Source organism: Schistocerca americana, chromosome 2 (genome assembly GCF_021461395.2).
Source record: "Schistocerca americana isolate TAMUIC-IGC-003095 chromosome 2, iqSchAmer2.1, whole genome shotgun sequence".
Classification (NCBI taxonomy): Eukaryota; Metazoa; Arthropoda; class Insecta; order Orthoptera; family Acrididae; genus Schistocerca; species Schistocerca americana.
Window position 1 is genome coordinate 737,906,366 of NC_060120.1, and position 18,227 is coordinate 737,924,592.

At 38.2% G+C, this 18,227-nt stretch overlaps 1 protein-coding gene across 7 annotated transcripts in view; it reads right to left on the reverse strand.

The window, feature by feature from the left end:
• LOC124594806 (serologically defined colon cancer antigen 8 homolog) overlaps positions 1-18,227 on the reverse strand; it is a 232,612-nt gene that overhangs the window by 28,432 nt on the left and 185,953 nt on the right. The window contains exon 10 of one of the 7 annotated variants that reach the window (XR_006978156.1): positions 7,856-7,959. The exons of 5 other annotated variants lie outside the window; for them this stretch is intronic. Coding sequence is in view for 1 of the 2 variants with exons in the window: in XM_047133241.1 (XP_046989197.1) it covers positions 7,953-7,959 (7 nt within the window). In the remaining variant the exon portion in view is untranslated. Of the gene's footprint in view, positions 1-7,855; positions 7,960-18,227 lie in introns of those variants that run through there. One more of the 7 variants, XM_047133241.1, reaches the window with a different exon arrangement.

Genomic DNA, 18,227 nt, shown 5'->3' on the forward strand with positions numbered 1-18,227 from the left:
CCACCTGGTGGCATACACTCTCAGTCGCTGTTATCCAACTTTGTCTCTACAAGAGACCTATGACCACTGCCACTGTTCACCTCGGTCATCTTAGCCTTGTGTTGGACAGTGGTTTGGCTGATGAGTGTATGGTTCCACACAAGAATTAAGTGGAACTCGGGTGCTGATGACTGTGCAGTTGAGTGCCCCACAAACTGAACACCATCATCATCATTATCATCATCTTAAGTGGAATTGTGTTTAATAATTTCCATATGTGCATATAACGAAGCAGCAATGCTTGGATTTTTATTAATTTCTATTGGGAACTACTGTTTACACTATTTCTATCAAGAACTATTATTATTTCATTCCATGGACTAATAAGGCTATTTTCATCTGTTGTTACAGGAAGTTTATTTGTGTTCAATAAATGTTGTTGGTCCTAAAGTGAGGTTGACAAGATCGGCAATGAAGAGGTTCCAGATCTGATTGCTAAGTACTACCGCAGATGTGAAATTTCTTGAGCTTCGGCAGCAATAGCTATACCAGCAACAGTTACTGGTGAAGCACATAACTACATGTAATTCTATGCTCCAACAGTCACAGATGTTGGCAGCATTTCTGGCACTTCAGTTATTTAATGAGACGGGGAAGTACATAAAAAATGCTTCACATTACACATTCAAGCAAGTTATATCAAATGTCTGGATCATCAACGGACATCTTTGCTGTCTACAAATCCATAGTTATATTATTTGATTCAAAAGTTAGTCCTGTTGTCAGATTGTGTTACTGCTGTTGGACATATTCTCCTTATTCAACCATTTTTCCAACAAACTGTTAGTCCTCAAGTGGGGATCGATTTTTATCCCTTAACTTGTGTACACAATATTTTTTCTAAACCTTCACACGGAAAAATCTTTTCTAATGTGGAGGCATATTTACAGCAGCCTTTTGACAAAGACTCAAGGGAAATTTTAGTCATACATACACCATTTAAACAGCATCAATATAACAGATTGCCTTTGGGCATGGCTGGTGGCTCTACCGTATTTCAGAGGTTTCTTGAACACACTACTACAGGGATTTGGTGATGTGTGAATTATATAATGGCACACTGGTCGCATGAGAGAAGATAACAAATTGTGCCGTATTGTGGTGCCACACTCCCTATAACATCATTTAACTTCTGCATCAATCCCACTGGGGGATTTTCAGGATGAAGCAACTGGCACGCTGCTACATCTACTGGTCTCATACGCACAATGATGATACATGCATGGGGTGATAGTGTACATTTGTCAGGAGCACCAGCCAGCTCCACTCTGGTTGTTTTCTCTGTGGTCTGTGCCAATGCAGTCTAGGAACCGCACACATTCTCACTTAGCATGCCCTTCCAAAGGGGGCTCATGTGTTTAATCATCATGGACTCCTCCTTCCACTTTCCATACGCCAGCTACCTCCTGCAGACAACAATGGCAGCCACAATGGAAGTGCTGGAACATATCTTTTCAATAGGGAGTGCACCCTGCATGCTGGTGACTGACGACTGTCTCCAGTTCATGGCAAGTGATATCAAATGTTTTGCATCCACAATAAAATCAAACACCTCAAAACACCCCATTCTATTCAACCTCGTACCGGCTGGCGGAATGGTTTGCTCATACATTTAAAATCCCAAATGTTAAAGTGCTTAGGGTCAACTAAATGGGCTTCACCACCAAATGCTTTCCTAGCTTATTACAAGTCCATGGCTATCAATGGTCGAAACCCGGTGGAGCTGTTTTATGGGTGCCCTTACAGGATGCATCTGGATCTCTGGTTTCCACTCCTGGAACACAAAGGAGATGCAGACACACCGCTCCACCAACATGACATCTGCCAATTCCTGGTCGCTTGCACCACGTCATGCTCCCTTGCACCAGCCGGAAGATACTAGCCCTACGTGCCAGTTCAAAGATTGAGCAATTTTGTAAGCCCAATGGAAATGGAACTGCTTATGTCCAGTGATGGCACCTGTTGTGGGAAAGCCGTCGATATCGCAGGTTGGTCACGTGAACTTCTGTAGCAGGCAAATGTAGGGCAGTTCAGCAGTCTATTAGCTCACAGATCATTTTATCCAAGTTTCTCTCTAAAAATGAATTACAGCCAATGCCGCTCTTTATCTGGATTGAATTAGCCCCGTGTCAGACAGCACTTTGGCTGATGAGAGAGTGGGTTTTGATTCCACAAGACTTAATCAGAACTGTGTTTAATATTGCAATTTTCATTATGAATGCATAATGAAGTGTAGTGCTTGGACTTATATCATGACATCGTAATTAGAATCAAGTCCAAATCCCAAAGCAGGGTCACCAATGAAGTACAATACTTGGCAATGAAAGCACATTTACTATGAATATCAGGATACAGCCAGAACTTCTGGAAGGAGAATACTGCCATTTAGACCAATATCGAGTATTCCACAATATAGAAACATACGAAATTTTGAGAACTTTCCAGAAATAATAAAAGCTAAATAACAAATAATTGCCCATGGCCAGGTTTGAACTGGTGACACACAGCACACCAACCAGTGACGTTAACTGCCACCACACTGCATGCACCATAGCTTGTGGCTTTGCTTCCCTTATGGGAAAACATTGCCCACTGTTTTAGAAGTTCCCAATGGACTGACAAAAGCACCCTGGATCTAGATCTTGTGAATAGTGGCGCTGGTGGATCCTTGCATTTTGGTTGTTTTGTCACATTTTCTTCAATGTGATGACATGATGATCCCGTCGAAGCTTCACTGAACAGGTCTTCCATTCCTTTGAACTAGAACTGTTCCTCTGAACTACAATCTCCCATCACTGATCTGTGCCTCAGGATTCTAGTACGGCTTCATACAGAGGGTATGGAAGATGTCTAGATGCTTTTGTATTCTGTGTGAGAGGTCATTATACTCAACTAAATATGCAATGTCTGACACACAATGAAGAATACAATGGAGTCCAAAGGAGTGTCTTAGTATATTTCCAACTACCTCATTGTTTGTACATACATAAAAATTTACACCAAGTTTCCCAGGCTGGTGCTTGGCATTTTGTGCTCTTGGTCTTTCGCTTGGGTGAGCCAGCTGTCTTGCTTCTTTGTCTTGGTTATGAGGTGTTTCAAGTTGTCATCCTGTTCAACAGCAAGATCATTTAATGCAGCCATGACTGCGATTTCATCCATGCTGCTGTGTTCCATCACAGGATTCCCTGAAAGGCAGTCAGTGTTCTTGTGTTTCTGTACATCTTTGCCTACAACTGTGACGTCATATTCCTGAAGCCTCAGTGATGATCTTGCAATTCACTTTGATGAATCCTTCAAGTTAGTCAACCAGCATAGAGAATGGTGATTGGTTACAATGGTGAATTGTTTATCAAATAAATATGGTCAGAACTTGTTGATGGCCCAGACAACTGCAAGGCATTATTTCTTGGTTGTAGAGTTATTCCTCCCTAACTTGAAGAATACTCAGGAAGCATAAGCTTATCATCTTTTCAGCATCTTCTTGAATGTGCAGTAGAACTGCACCTATCCCATAACTGCTAGTGGCAGTGTGGAGTTCTGTCTTGGCATCCTCATCATACAATGCTAGGACTGGAGACAATACTAGTATCTTTCATGCATCTTGTTGCAAGTAAATTTGGTGTCTTCCTACAGTAATTCTTGCAAGGGATGTGCCTGGATAGGGGAGTCCTTTATGAATGGCCAATAGTATGAGCATATTTCCAGGAAATTTCACATCACAAATATGCAAAGGAGTCAGAAAAACTGTGATTGTTCATATTTTCTCTGGATCATGATGGACTATACCGTTATTCACTTGGTGCCCCAAGAATTTATTTCTTTGAAAAGGTATTTTTTTTCAATTCAGGTGGAGGCCTGCAGTCTGAAAACACTTCAATACAGTTGTCAGGTGGCTTAAATGTTATTCAAAAGTCTTTGAAAAAATGACTGTCATCCAGATATCGAAGACACACCTTACATTTGAGGTATCCAAGCGCATTGTTCATCATATACTCCAAGGTGGCTGGAGTGTTACGGAGTCCAAATGGCATAACTTTGAACTCATAGACATTGGCAGAAGTTATGAATGCAGTCTTTTCCAGGTGAGTGTCATCAACTTTGATTTGCCAGTAGCCCATCTAAATGACCATAGCTGAGAAATACTTTGCTCCTCTAAAGTAGTCTAGGATGTCATCAATACACAGTAACAGGTAGTAAACACCTATTTTTGTGATTTCGTTCAATCGTTAGTGATCCACACAGATACACCATGTATCATTCTTCTTCTTCGTAAGAACATCAGAAGATGACCAAGGATTCTCTACAGTTTCATTAATGTCATCTTGTAGAATCTTCTCCACTTTTGCCTGAATTATCCAGGCAGTGGCACCATACATGAGCAGTGGTTAATTTATGGATGATCCCCAGTGTTGACACAGTGTTTTACCAATGCTTGCTTGGTCTGTCTTTCTGCCACTCTGGACTAAAAAGTATTAAAAAATTGGCACTATGGCTAACAGTAACCAGTGCCTTTCCTTGGTGAGGCTGGATCATAGCGGCAGCTCAATAGTGGCTGCCTCCCTTGCATTATCTGAGGTGGTGTCAGAGAATTATTCTTCACTGATAGCATTAAGCTGCTCTTCCTGGTCTGGTTCGGCTGTCCTATGCACATGCCTTTAGCGGCGAACTGTGGCTGTTCATAACAATTAGTGATCAAAAGCTCTCCTTGAGCACCTACAATGCTTAAGATCATTGCTGGTATGAAGATTTCTTTTGTGAGTCTGAGTAGCTTTTTGCAGCTGACAAAAGCTTTTCAGTTCAATTGAGCATCTAGATTGATGACTGGAATTTGTCTTGATGATGATGGTGGTATAACAACATCTTCAATGACAAACAACTGCCCAGAGCAATCTTTTTTAAGTAAGCTTGTTGAAACAGCTTCGTCAATCTGGAGTTCTAATCTAGTCGATGACTGCTTGTGATGTCCCATTTGGGAATCAGATTATAACTATATTCTGATAAAGTGAGAAATTCAACAGACTGTGTTTTGTCATTGGTAGTTATTCCTGCAATACATGTTCTGTCGGCGGGGTGTGTTTTCCATTTGTGACTTTCAGCAAATCCCTTTCAGATTATGTAACATACTTGTCTTTAGCTTGCAACGATAAGCTTTTGAAATTATAGAAAAGGAAGCCCCTGAGTCATTGCACCTCGACTGTTTGGTCATCGATGATGATATAAATGAAATTTCCTGACACCTCGGTGATTGTCTTCCATGGAGGATTTGAAGCAACCTCATCTCCAGAGACCGTTGCTTCATTTAGTTTTCCTGAATTATGCAGCTAGGCAAGCAGCTGGAACCTTTGTATGGTGACAGGAAACAGCTATGACACGTTTGGGAATGTCATTGTTCAGAGTACGGTGACGGGCTTCATCCCATAGGTCAACTACAATTGTCTGCAGTTGACTAGTGTGAACAGAACTCGTGTAACACAGATGTCTAGCAGCATAGTAATTGTAAAGAAAAAAATTATCATCTTTTTCTGCAGTGGTGTACAATGTGTACAGAGTGCACACAGTGGAATCATGCAGGGGTGTTGTTCTCTGTCCTCCAAATGTCTGTTCTTCTGTGGGACATTATACTTGGTGAAGGAGTTGGTTGTACCTGTATTAGTAGGCTGTTAGATCGTCGCTGCTGTATAAGTCCAAGTTAATGGAGTCTTCTTCCTGGCGCATTTGCCTGGTGGTGTAGTTTTCATCAAAGTTCTCTACTACAGCCTTATGTGTGGGGTCAGCATTAATGGTGGCTATCTCTTGCTTACTTCATCTTATAGTTCTGGCTGCCATAAAACACTGTCTCTCTTCTATTACAACCAGTCGTACAAGAGAGGTGAGGTTCCCCTGGTCTTCCATAACTGCCATAGGGACCACATTCACCAGATGGTCATATCTCTTTCACTGAAACCTTTTTTTTTTCTCCTCCCCACCCACCCAGCAGACTTGCTGCTTATTGTTGTTGAATATTTTCCTCAGTTTGATCTGGAATTAATCCCAGCTACTGAGCTTCTCTTCATTGTTCCCGAACCAATGCTATCCTGTGGTGTCCAAGTAAAAGCACACAATTGCCAAACACATTATGTCATCCTACCTACTGTAGCTTGCAACTCGGTCAAATCCTTTCAGTCATTTAGTCAATACCTGACTAGCATCTCTGGAAAACACTGAAGGATGCCTGATGTGCAGATGACTTGCTGCTGTTTCGGAATCCAATGGTTTCTTGAATATATGGACTGTGGGAATGAAGTACTGCTTGTGTTCTAGTTCCTATCTGTGCATGTGACGGCTCTTACGTAGTCTAATTGCAGCTATGGTGACAAATATATTTTGCATTACCCAGTTTCCCCACCAAACAATATCACACTGTAACCAGAATTGAGTCTAAATTTTCAATGAGAGTCATCAATAAAAAGTACAACTATTAGTACTGAAAGCATGTTTATTACAATCACTATCATACAACCATAACAGATGTTCTGGGCGAAGACAGCTACTATTTATACAAACATATTTCAGAATATGCACCGAGCGAGGTGGCGCAATGGTTAGCACACTGGACTCGCATTCGGGAGGACGACGGTTCAATCCCATGTCTGGCCATCCTGATTTACATTTTCCGTGATTTCCCTAAATCGCTCCAGGCAAATGCTGGGATGGTTCCTTTGAAAGGGCACGGCTGACTTCCTTCCCCGTCCTTCCCTAATCCGATGAGACTGATAACCTCGTTGTTTGGTCTCTTCCCCCAAACAATCCAATCCAATCCAGAATATGCAAATATTACGAACATAAGAAATTCCAAGAACGTTCCAGAAATGACAAACACTAAACAACAGCTCATTGCCGGTGGTTTAGTTTGAACTGAAGACTTGCAGCATGCCAGCTGGTGACACTGACAGCTACGCCATACTGCATGCACCACAGTTCATGGCAATATTAACTTCAATCAAGAATTATTCCTTACGTTATTTGTATCAAAAACTATTACTGTTTGGTTTTGCGGAATAACAGGCAATTTTAAACCCTTGTTACACAAATTTCGTTTGTGTTCAATACATGTTGTTGACTCTCAAGGTGGTTACACATTACAACACCAAAAAGCATATTCACTAGCCTTTCACTCACTTGGCTCTTTAAAGAGAGTGAAAATTCATACTTGTTCAGCATTTGCAACTTTGTAGTCCCCTGCAACAACTGTATATTTACACATGTTCACCATATTTTATGAAACTTAAAATCTGACAATAGTGCATGACCTACAACAGAAGTATCAGTATAACAAAAACAAAAAATAATTAATGGACAGTAACGTTTTTGATATAATTTTTTAAATGTATAAGCCAGACAAAGAATGAAGTGGGGAGGAGAAAATAACAGAATACTATCACATCCTGAAATAGTAAAACAAATTAAGTTTAATTTATATTTTGTTGAGAGAAATCAAAACAAAATATGTCAGACTACGTTGGAGGCACAGGGTTGAGGGAACATTTTTTTTGCAAGACAGTTAATTGGGAGCAATAGTGACAGTGAATCTATGGTCAATTGAAAGAAAATACTTTTAATTGAAGTACTGTGGGCAACATCAAGCACACAATATTGTGCATCCCTACAGTTACAGAAATGAAATGTCGCCCACTTATTTAATTATTTACAGAAAGTGAAATGTTTAAATTATTATTTTGCTGCAATAATTCTAGGTACATGAAATCACAAGCCTAAGAAATATTGTCAAAACGCAGTATGAAAGCTTAAGTCAAGACATTGTATACTGTTCACTGACCTTACTAGCTTTCGGAAACACTTTAACTGATATATCTACTTTTACTTGTTCTTGTCTCTGGGAAGCAGAAATCTGTTGGCCTTCTCCAGTCTGCCCCTCAGCTCCTGATATGAAATGTGAAACTAAGTGTGGGACTGAGATACAGAATATAAAAAGTTTTCTATTTAATATGACCTGCGTTTTTTGCCAATACAAAAGTTTCATGTATTCAGAACATTTTAACATGAAGCATTTCTCTATTTTGTTAACGTATGTGATAGAAATGTTATTGGTGGGATGTTACATGTATTTTATTGCATTAAAATATAAAAATTAACAGAAAATTGTAGTTTATTTGGAAAAATTCTTGCATGTACAAGCAAAAACCACCAAAGAGCTTGGCAACATGAGAAATAAATTGATAAAATATTCTCAGTTAACTTGCTGCATCAAATTCAGATAAAATCCAAAGCTTTTGGAGACCAGCTCCATCACTGTTGTCCAGCAGCTAAGCCTGATAATGATGGAGGCAGTCCTCACAAACTTTGCTTTTTATCTGAATTTGATGCAGCAAATTAACCAAGAACTTTTTTCAGCAATGTCATGAAAGATTTGTAGCCATATAACAAATCAATGACAATTTTTGGTGAATAAATTTTATCTATTTCAATAATACTAAACTAAAGTTTTCAAACAATGGAAACTCCAGGATGGATTAATAACAAAGTTGGAAGAAAGACACAGCAAAAAGACAACTAAGCACGTAAGCTTTCAGCCAGAAGGTCTTCTGAAACAGATGAAACAGATGACACACACACACACACACACACACACACACACACACACACACACACACACACACACACATTCATCCAGATGCAGCTCACACACACATAACCACTGTCTCTGGCTGTCAGGACCATTTGTTGTGCTTGTCTGCTCCTCAACATCTCTGCTATATGATGAGTAGCAATCTATCATTGTCATAACGTTAAATTAAAGTTTCAGAATAAATAGACAGGGATGTTGGTTATGTGCCCCGTAGCTGTAAAATTAGTTTTGAGCCAAAGAAGAATATATAACTCAGACACTGTCAACAGCAGATGAAAAAAACTGCCCTCTATGGTAATAATAATAATAATAATAATAATAACAATAATGGCGTGTGACGAGGGCCTCCCGTCGGGTAGACCGTTCGCCTGGTGCAAGTCTTTTGATTTGACGCCACTTCGGCGACTTGCGCGTCGATGGGGATGAAATGATGATGATTAGGACAACACAACACCCAGTCCCTGAGTGGAGAAAATCTCTGACCCAGCCGGGAATCGAACCCGGGTCCTTAGGATTGACAGTCCGTCGCGCTGACCGCTCGGCTACCGGGGGCGGTAAAAACTACTTTAGAATATTACAGAAAGATATCAGAATTGCTCTTCATTTAAGAAATATGTTCTTATAAACTGCTGGGTTACAAAGCACACAAAATAAGCAATGGATAATTACACTGGAGAACTTAAGGATGAAAATAACTTCCATATGACATGTCAATACCAAGGAACACATCTCGATGAAACTTAGACTGTATATAAAAAGACAACTGCCACAGTACAGTACAGAATATAATTGAAAGATATATCCACTGATACAAATGTAAATGACACTTTTACTCAAAGACAATACTTACACTGAAGTCTCTGAAATTCAGGATGGCCCCCTAGAAATTACAAAAGGTGGGACATGATTCTTAATAGGGTGTGTGATCTCTATGGACAGAGGTGCATACTCTTCAACACACTCCCATGCTGGCCACAAGGTTGTTAAGGAGTTCTTGTGGTTGGGCATTCCATTCTTCCACCAACATGGTTGACAGATGCTGGACGGTTGACGGTGCATGCTGATGTGATGCGATATGTTTTCCCAATGCATCCCACAAGTGCTCAATAGGATTTAAGTAGGGGGCATGGGCAGGTCAGTCCATTCGCCAAATATTTTCTCATTTCAAGAACTCCTCCACCTGTACTTTTAGATGTGGTCGTGCATTGTCATGCATAAAAATGAGATCAGAACCAATAAACTGCTGGCAAGATGCATATGGAGAATAAGTACAGTGTCGCAGTAACATTGACTGGAGAGTGTGTCATGTTCAAAGATTTGGAGGTCAGCACACCCATGCAACATTATGCCTCCCCACACCATAACACCTGGGCCATCACAACAATCATGTTCAACAATATGGGGGTGAGGACATGTAATGCACATAGAAATGACACAAGGGCTCCTAACCAACATTGTGATCAGCACGGGAGCATGTTGCAGAGTATGCATTGCTATCTATGGTGGTCACACACCTTATGAAGAACCACGTCCAACCTTTGTAATACCCCGGGGACCATCATGTATCATGTTGACTTCAGTGTAATTACTGTCTTTCAACAAAAGTGTCATTTATATTTGTCTCATTGTTTATTTCTTTAAGTTACCTTCTGTAGTATACTGTAGCAGTTCTTTCTATGTTTGGTCCAAGTTTCGCATTTTTGTAGGTTCATCTTCATGCATGTGCCAATATAACATTTGAATGACTAGATACTTGTTCCAGAAAGAAAACAGTGCATATAGTTCAACTATTTCTTCCCTTCTGTCATAAGTAGCAGTTTGTACGAGGATTTACAGTGTGAGCTCACCTAAGCAAAACACTTATCACAGCTTAAGCTTTCAATGAAAGAACATGCCTGTTTTTACACAATTTGCTGTCACATGGAATCTTTATATCTTATTGGTATAACAACCATTCTGTAAGCCCAAATCACATAGTGGTAATTATGCCTAGGAATGTCACATAATCCCTACAAAAAGAAGACAGAGAAAACTGATGTTAACTCTCTAAGTCAATTTGGACCACATGAATAATGGAAGGTGGGATAGTCAAAAGGGCTTTGCATTTTGAAGGGGAATGGCTGGACGAAAATTGTATTTGTGAGTGGGCTGCTTGATATGATCACATAGCTTGGTAATTTAATTCGGTACATATAAAATGATTGTTTTTCCAGCCTTTAATGCTCTTATCACTTCATCATAAATGGCAAAGCTATGAAAAACTTCTATTTAGACAACCACACTGATGAATGCAATATGATGTACAACTTCTAAACAAACGCTTCAGAAATATGTTAAATAAAAAATGGATTTGGAAAGGATGAAATACAAAGATTTAAACTGCTTATATTCTACAAAAGGTCATAAGATGTGCAGAATAAGTCAGTCATAAGGCAATGTCAAACCATCAGTGACCAGTTAAATTTCAAATCTCCTGAAATCACAAGAAATTCCTAGTCTTCAGTGGCCTTGGGGTGAACTGAAGTTGTACAGTAAACTAGAAAGAGTTAAATTATAGCTGCAATGAGATTACAATAGGAAAGTGGAGAAATCTGAACTGAGAAGTCATTATACTATGTGCTTCCATGTAATAAAGCTTCTTATTATTAACTAAGTTTGGTTTTGGGTGAAATTATTTCGCTTGTCTCTACAGCACAAATATTTCAATAAACATCAAATAACTAAACTAAGCAAGTATGAGAGCAGAGTTGAAAAACAGTCACAGTAAGACCAAAATGATGAACAGTATGCTGAAAGGGAACCAGTGAAAATTAACAGTGTATTATTGGATCAATTACCAAACTAGTATTTAACTGCGAATAATGAATAAGAAAATACTGAAATCATTAAGCAGAAGTTCATTTGAGAAACGGAGTGTCATATTTGAAAGTAAATTCACAACTTGCTTAAAACAGAATCAATAAAGGGAATGCACTGTCACTTTACCTGTGGTAGTGAGAAACGGAACATCAATGCACTCATAAAATTAAGCTGCTTAATGGATAATGGAGACACATGCTGGAAGTAACAAGAAAGGAAACAAAGACACATAAATGAGTAGGAAGAAGAGTGAATTGAAAATGTCATAGTGATTACTGTGAAAAGAAGAATGTTAGGTTGAAGGTAAACCAAGGAAATTTCAAGGAAATTTCATGCTGGCTTTCTCATGATAAAATGACTTACATGACGACATTGTGGTAGGCGACATCAAAACAATCAAAATGTATTTAAGTACCTGAAGCTAAAATGTGTACACACACACACACACACACACACACACACACACACACACACACACAAAACTCAACTCATGCATGCATATGTGGCCACTGTCTCTGGCTGCCAAGGCCTCTCTCTCTCTCTCTCTCTCTCTCTCTCTCTCTCTCTCTCTGTGTGTGTGTGTGTGTGTGTGTGTGTGTGTGTGTGTTGTTGGATTCTGATGGCCTGTTTGACCGACAGCTTTGTTTGGCAGTCTTTTTGTTGTGCCTATCTGCGAGTCAGCATCTCTGCTAAATTATGAGTAGCAACTATTCTTTTCATAATATTGTCATTATTCAATCCTGTTTTCCATTGTTTGAAGCTAAAACGGATATAGTTACTGTGTTTTTTTTTTTTTTTTTTTTTTTTTTTTTTTTTTTTTTTTTTTTTAATTGACTGTACATTCATACAGGAAATTTTCACAAAATTCTGTGCAGTTGAATGAATTTCTGATGTACATTTATTTTTGCAGGGGAGAAAATCAGCCTGGTTGCGCATGTCATCATATTAGTATGTTTGTTCAATAGAACGAAATGTACTGAATAGCTACAGTAGAGCAAGAGATGGCACAGCCTGTGACACATGCCATTAAATAACACTCATTGAGCTATTATACAAAATTTTATGGTGTGGAAATGTACTGAATAGCTATAGAGAAAGAAATAGTTCGGGCTGTGACATATCCCATTAAATAACAGTGATTGAGTTGTTATACGAAATTTTATGGTATCTGAAAAAGTTGGTATATGTTTCAGTTTAGATTTCTCATTATTCTTACGCTGATCGGATGTTGTTTTCCATAACTGCAGAGTCAGTTGGCATGAGGGCAACACTACTAGTATGTGGATATTTACAATAATACCATATAAAAAAGAAATAAAAGACATATTATGTCCAGCGCACTACACTAAATAATTCTCAGTGTCGTTGTAAAATATGCTGCATACGCTGTGCAGTTTCAAAATATAGTTCAACTTGATGGACATACAGACAGACATAACCTACCAATAGCATGTTACAAACTGGAATGGAACACATGAATTCTGGACAAGAACTGTGGGTAAGTTAATATAGGAGCTTATGGCATAAAGAATGTTAAGAACAATGTAATTCAGTTAGGAGATGCTTTTTACAATTTCCACAAGACATTCATCACACACCTTCTGTTAATCATCTAGTAATCATTTTCCAGATTTGATGACTCAGTCTGCTTCATCTCAGCAGACAAGGGCCCTACAATAGAGGCATCCATTATCTACTACGAATGTCCAGAGCTAGTGCCAGATATTTAATACTACCACTTACAATTACAAAATATGATTCGGTAACTCCATATTTATTAACTGCCAGATAGACAGATATTCAGTTACCATATTATCTTCACAAATGTTTTAAGGAGTTTTATTTTCTGTTACTCTATTCTCATTTATGGACCCAAAAATAGCTGCTTTCCCACTATGTACCTTTAACTGGCTGAACAAACTTCATAATCAAAAGATAGAATATTTATAGTACAATATTAAAAATTGTGTTGCCATTTTACTGTTTATCATATAACTCCTCACTTCTCTCTCATCTCTTATAACCTGCTGCAGATGTTCATTTCCAGCATCAGTACTTTTATGATACAAAATATAAAATATTTGTTCTAGTCAACTAATGAACATAATTTTAACGGTCAACTGTAGTAAATATTTAAATGTCATGCCAATGAGCAATTATATCATTAGTAAAATCTCCCAAAATTGAGCATTCCATGGATGCACCTACAGAAGTTATCAATTTTCATACATGTATTGTTCGTTGCAGTTATATATTTTGGTTTCCCTAAATTACATAAGGCATATGCTCAGTAGGCTCCTTTGAAAAGGACAAGGTTGATTTCCTTTCCCATTCCGAGCTTGTGCACTATATCTAATGTGCTCATCACTGATGGGATGTTATATCCTAATCTTGGATCCTAGACATTAAATTTTACTTTTCTTTGAAGTGTGGGCTGAACTGAGTCATATTTACTGATCAAAACTGGTTACTACAATGAAACTATCACCAAAAAAACTTGCTTTTCCAGATGCCCAACAACTGTTATTGCACATCCTACAGAACTAGCACTCCTTGCAAATAGGATATGATGGTGAACGAATTAGTCACAGCCTAGTGGTTATTTCCAGAATAAAACTTTCATTTTGTGGAAGGTTGTGCATGGAAATGAAACTTCCTGACAGATTATTTCTTAGATGAAAAGAATTTGGTTCTGCCGGTATCATTCATGTATGAATGAGATTTTTAACACACAATAAATCATACAGAAGGTATGTGTCCCTCAGTTTCTAGTATCCTGTATCCAATTAGTGCTGGAACTGGTATGGGATCTTTCCAGTGTCACAGATAACTAACCACACCTATACCATAGGCTATTATTGTGATGGGGTCATGGCTCACAAAAGGGGTCTTTTCCAGCTACTAGAAAATATTTGGTAGATTACAAACATTTGTATGAAGGTAGACAACTACTCATCATACAGGAAAAGTGGCTGATTTCATAGCTGTGTAACTACCAACACCATCTGTGAACAGATACATGGATTAACTAGCATGGTATTTCGACTACCTTCTGTTTTCAGTTTAACAGTACTGGCATCACATAATATTCAGAATAACTGACACTTTAGCAGTATCATTGGAGCAACAGGCAAACAGAAGTTTTGTTTTAAACTGGGCAAAAGTACCACAGATACTTTAGAAATGAAACAAACTGTTTATGGCATTAAAGCAACGAATTGTAAAAACGTTTTTAACTGGTATGCAAGACTTTGTGACAGTAGAGAGGTTGTTGAAGATAATACACATCTAGGAGCATCACAGACAGTTCAAGTCAAAGAAAATGCTCAAAAAGTATCAAAAATTCTTCGGATCAATCATTGTGCATCTACCAAGTTAATTGAGGAACTCACCGGTATTCTGCATTCCAAACGAAAATTTGGGCAAAGAGCTGATCTGTTGTTGATTTGTGCCCCACTTATTGACTGCAGTTTTGTGAAACTCTGCAGAGGTGTGGAAAGGTCAGCTATTAAGGATCCAGGCTTCACACCTTGCATCGTAACAGGCGACGAAATATGGTATTTTCAGTATGAGGCACTTACAAAACGCCAAAGCTTGGAATGAAAAGGACCAGAATCTCCAAGACCAAAAAAACTGTGCATGCAGAAAAACCATGCCAAGACACTGCTTACTGTTTTCTTTGATTCAAAAGAAATTACCCATAAAGAATTCATTCCAGAAGGTCAAATGCTGAATGCAGATTACTACTTGGATGTTTTAAATTGTTTATGGGAGAGGATTGTTCAGGTTAAATCTGAATACCAAAATCAAAGAATAGGACGTTCGTATCGTGGTGATTGAACACCCTTCTTATTCACCTCATTTGTGTCCGTGTGACTATTGGTTATTTTCCAAAGCTGAATATGGCAATGAAAGTGTTCTGATGCAATTTCAAATATCTAGGAGGCTACAACCGTGGTACTCGAGGCATATTCCAAGGCTGAGTATCAGAACTGTTTCAAACAATTTAATTTTTCAAAGTTTCCAGTTGTCCACAGACTCACAAGGAGCCCATTTTAAATAAAAAGTCATGTAAACTAAATGTAAACATCTAGTGTTTTATTTCACATCAGTCATCTTCTTTGTGTGATGGAATGTATATAGCGGAGGCATCAAGTAATGAATAGGCAGAAGTAAAAGGTGAATGCAAGCGAAGTGTGGATTTCAGAAGGCCATGGACAGAAGTTGAGTATACACTACAAAAATATTTATTGAGAGACTAAAACAGCAACAAAGAGGCATGAAAAGTCTTTCAAATTTCCTAATTCTTTATATATACAACCAACAGTCACCCTCTAAGACTAAGTGCCGAACAAAGTAAGCTTTCCCGTACCATCATAGCAGATATCTGGATAATAAAAGAAGATTTATGATGACAGATCAGAAATAAATTATACACATAATAAATTAAATACATTAGAATGATGACAACAGCTACAAAGATCTTTATATTTCCACATGAACAAGCTTATAATTGAAATTGTGATTTCTGAGTCATTACCTAATCATTACTTAACCATAATATGGCATCCGGTCGTACTTTTTACAAATGCATTGTTTCTTCATGCACACTAATGTTTGTGCATTGCAACACCAAGAAGGACACATTGGACTGAAATGGACTTTACACCACAGATCAGACACCTAACAATACACAAATTATTACAGTTACAAAACTGTACGTGTTCTCTGACTTTGAGAATATCACATGGTGTGAAAGCCCTCATGTACCTTCTGGATATGTTTCTGGGGAACTGGAAGACCATACGAATCAAGCTGCTGACGAACCATACGAGCAACATGTCTGCAAATATGCAGGCCAAGTGAGCTATGGTACCTTTGTTCTTTGAAGAGTACTTGCATGTTCATCATCACATGTTGCCAGGTACTCTCTTTCTGAATATGACATGCAAAGTTCACTGAAGGAGGAGTCAAGATTGTAAATTGTATTCAGTGCACTCTACTAAATTACACTTGGAATTTGCTTGTCATGGAGAAAAACAGTGCAAGCTACCAGATTGTGATCAACATGGAAGAGTCGTACACATTTTATGTCATTATTGTACAGCATGTTGAAGTGGGACTTGAAAGACAGAATTACATTTTGCGACTCAACATAACAGCAATAATGTTCAGAGGCCCATTGTAGTCTGTTTCACTTTCTTGTTAAAGCATTACATTTTGCAGCTTAACATAACAGCAATAATATTCACAGACCCACTGCAGCCTGTGACATGTGTTTCCAGAACGTTGGACGTCAACACAATTTGCAAGTCCAGCCTACAGCAGATAGCATCAAACTGTTGATGCAGAAAGGATCACAAAATGGCGCAGTGATCACTGTTCAGTTAACAGTCTGTTACAGCCATGCAAACAAACTTATGGCCATCCCATATTATGATCACTGTGTGGTCCAGTACCCACTGATTAATGTGTACAATTCAATCCATTGATACACTTAGACATGCATTTTTGTCATAGGAGCATGCCCTGTATGAACCAAAGTATCGTAACTGCTAAAACAATTCATAGTAGAGAGAACAGTCTACTGCCTTAATTCACTCAAATGTCAATACTGTGCTCTCCAAGGCTGACAATGTATATTGGCACTTTCTTTCATAATTTACCCTCATTTCATGGCTCTCCATTCATTGAACTCAGTTCAACATCTCCCTTTTCAGTTTCACAAATGACGGTTCTGTTGCATTTAAATGTAAGTCACTTGTTACTGTAATTCTGTACTGTATGTACACTGTTCTACACAGCCACAGAGTTTGGAATCATTTAAACATTTTTTTTTTCTTGGTGATGACGTTTTCACAAATCTCAATCTATGTATCTCTTAGGACTTACCAAGCAGTATTTGTAATAACCAGTTGTAATAAATCCAAAATCTTTGAAATTCAATGTCCTCTTTAATCCTTTGCGCATTCTGTAATTTATTTATTCAGTGTTTTAATCTTCTTTCACTTCTCACAGAGCTCCAATCTGGTTTTCCTCTTCACGTTCAAACACGTTCCTTACATTTGTTTTATATGTCATCTACAACTCAGGATGTTCTCATGTAAGGAATGAAGATGCCTAACTACACTGATAAAAGTAAACGTATAGAGCAATGTTTGAGTCATAAACCTTAAGTCCCATTACTTTACTTGTAAAGTTGATGGGAATAGGAACTTCCTTGACACAGTCTGAGGCACTGTCATATATCTGCTTCATTATGATACTTTCCTTTGGATAGTAATGGCATTACTGTTTATTGTTCCAAAGTTCGGTAGGGATGAGAAGAAATAATTTTCCAGTGTCTTGGTGAAGACAGTAGTCCGTCTTCCATGTTAAATTCTGGAGAAACCACAGAAATAAACATCAGCACTTCCTAGTGAGGATTTGAATGTCATTTACCTCAGACATGACCGGAGTATCTTAAACATTGTTAGCACACTTGGTACTTTACTTTCATAATACTACTGGTTATAGCATTAACTTAACCCCTTCAACATATTTTCTTCCAATATATAAAATTTCTGCCAATTTCAACAACTTTTTTTTATTTTTCTGTAAGTTCTGCCTTAAAAAACTACTTGTTGGATTATAACAATTTCTTCTGCTGTTTGACGTAACTGGTCACATACCATAAAATGGGATATAATATGCAAAGGTGAAG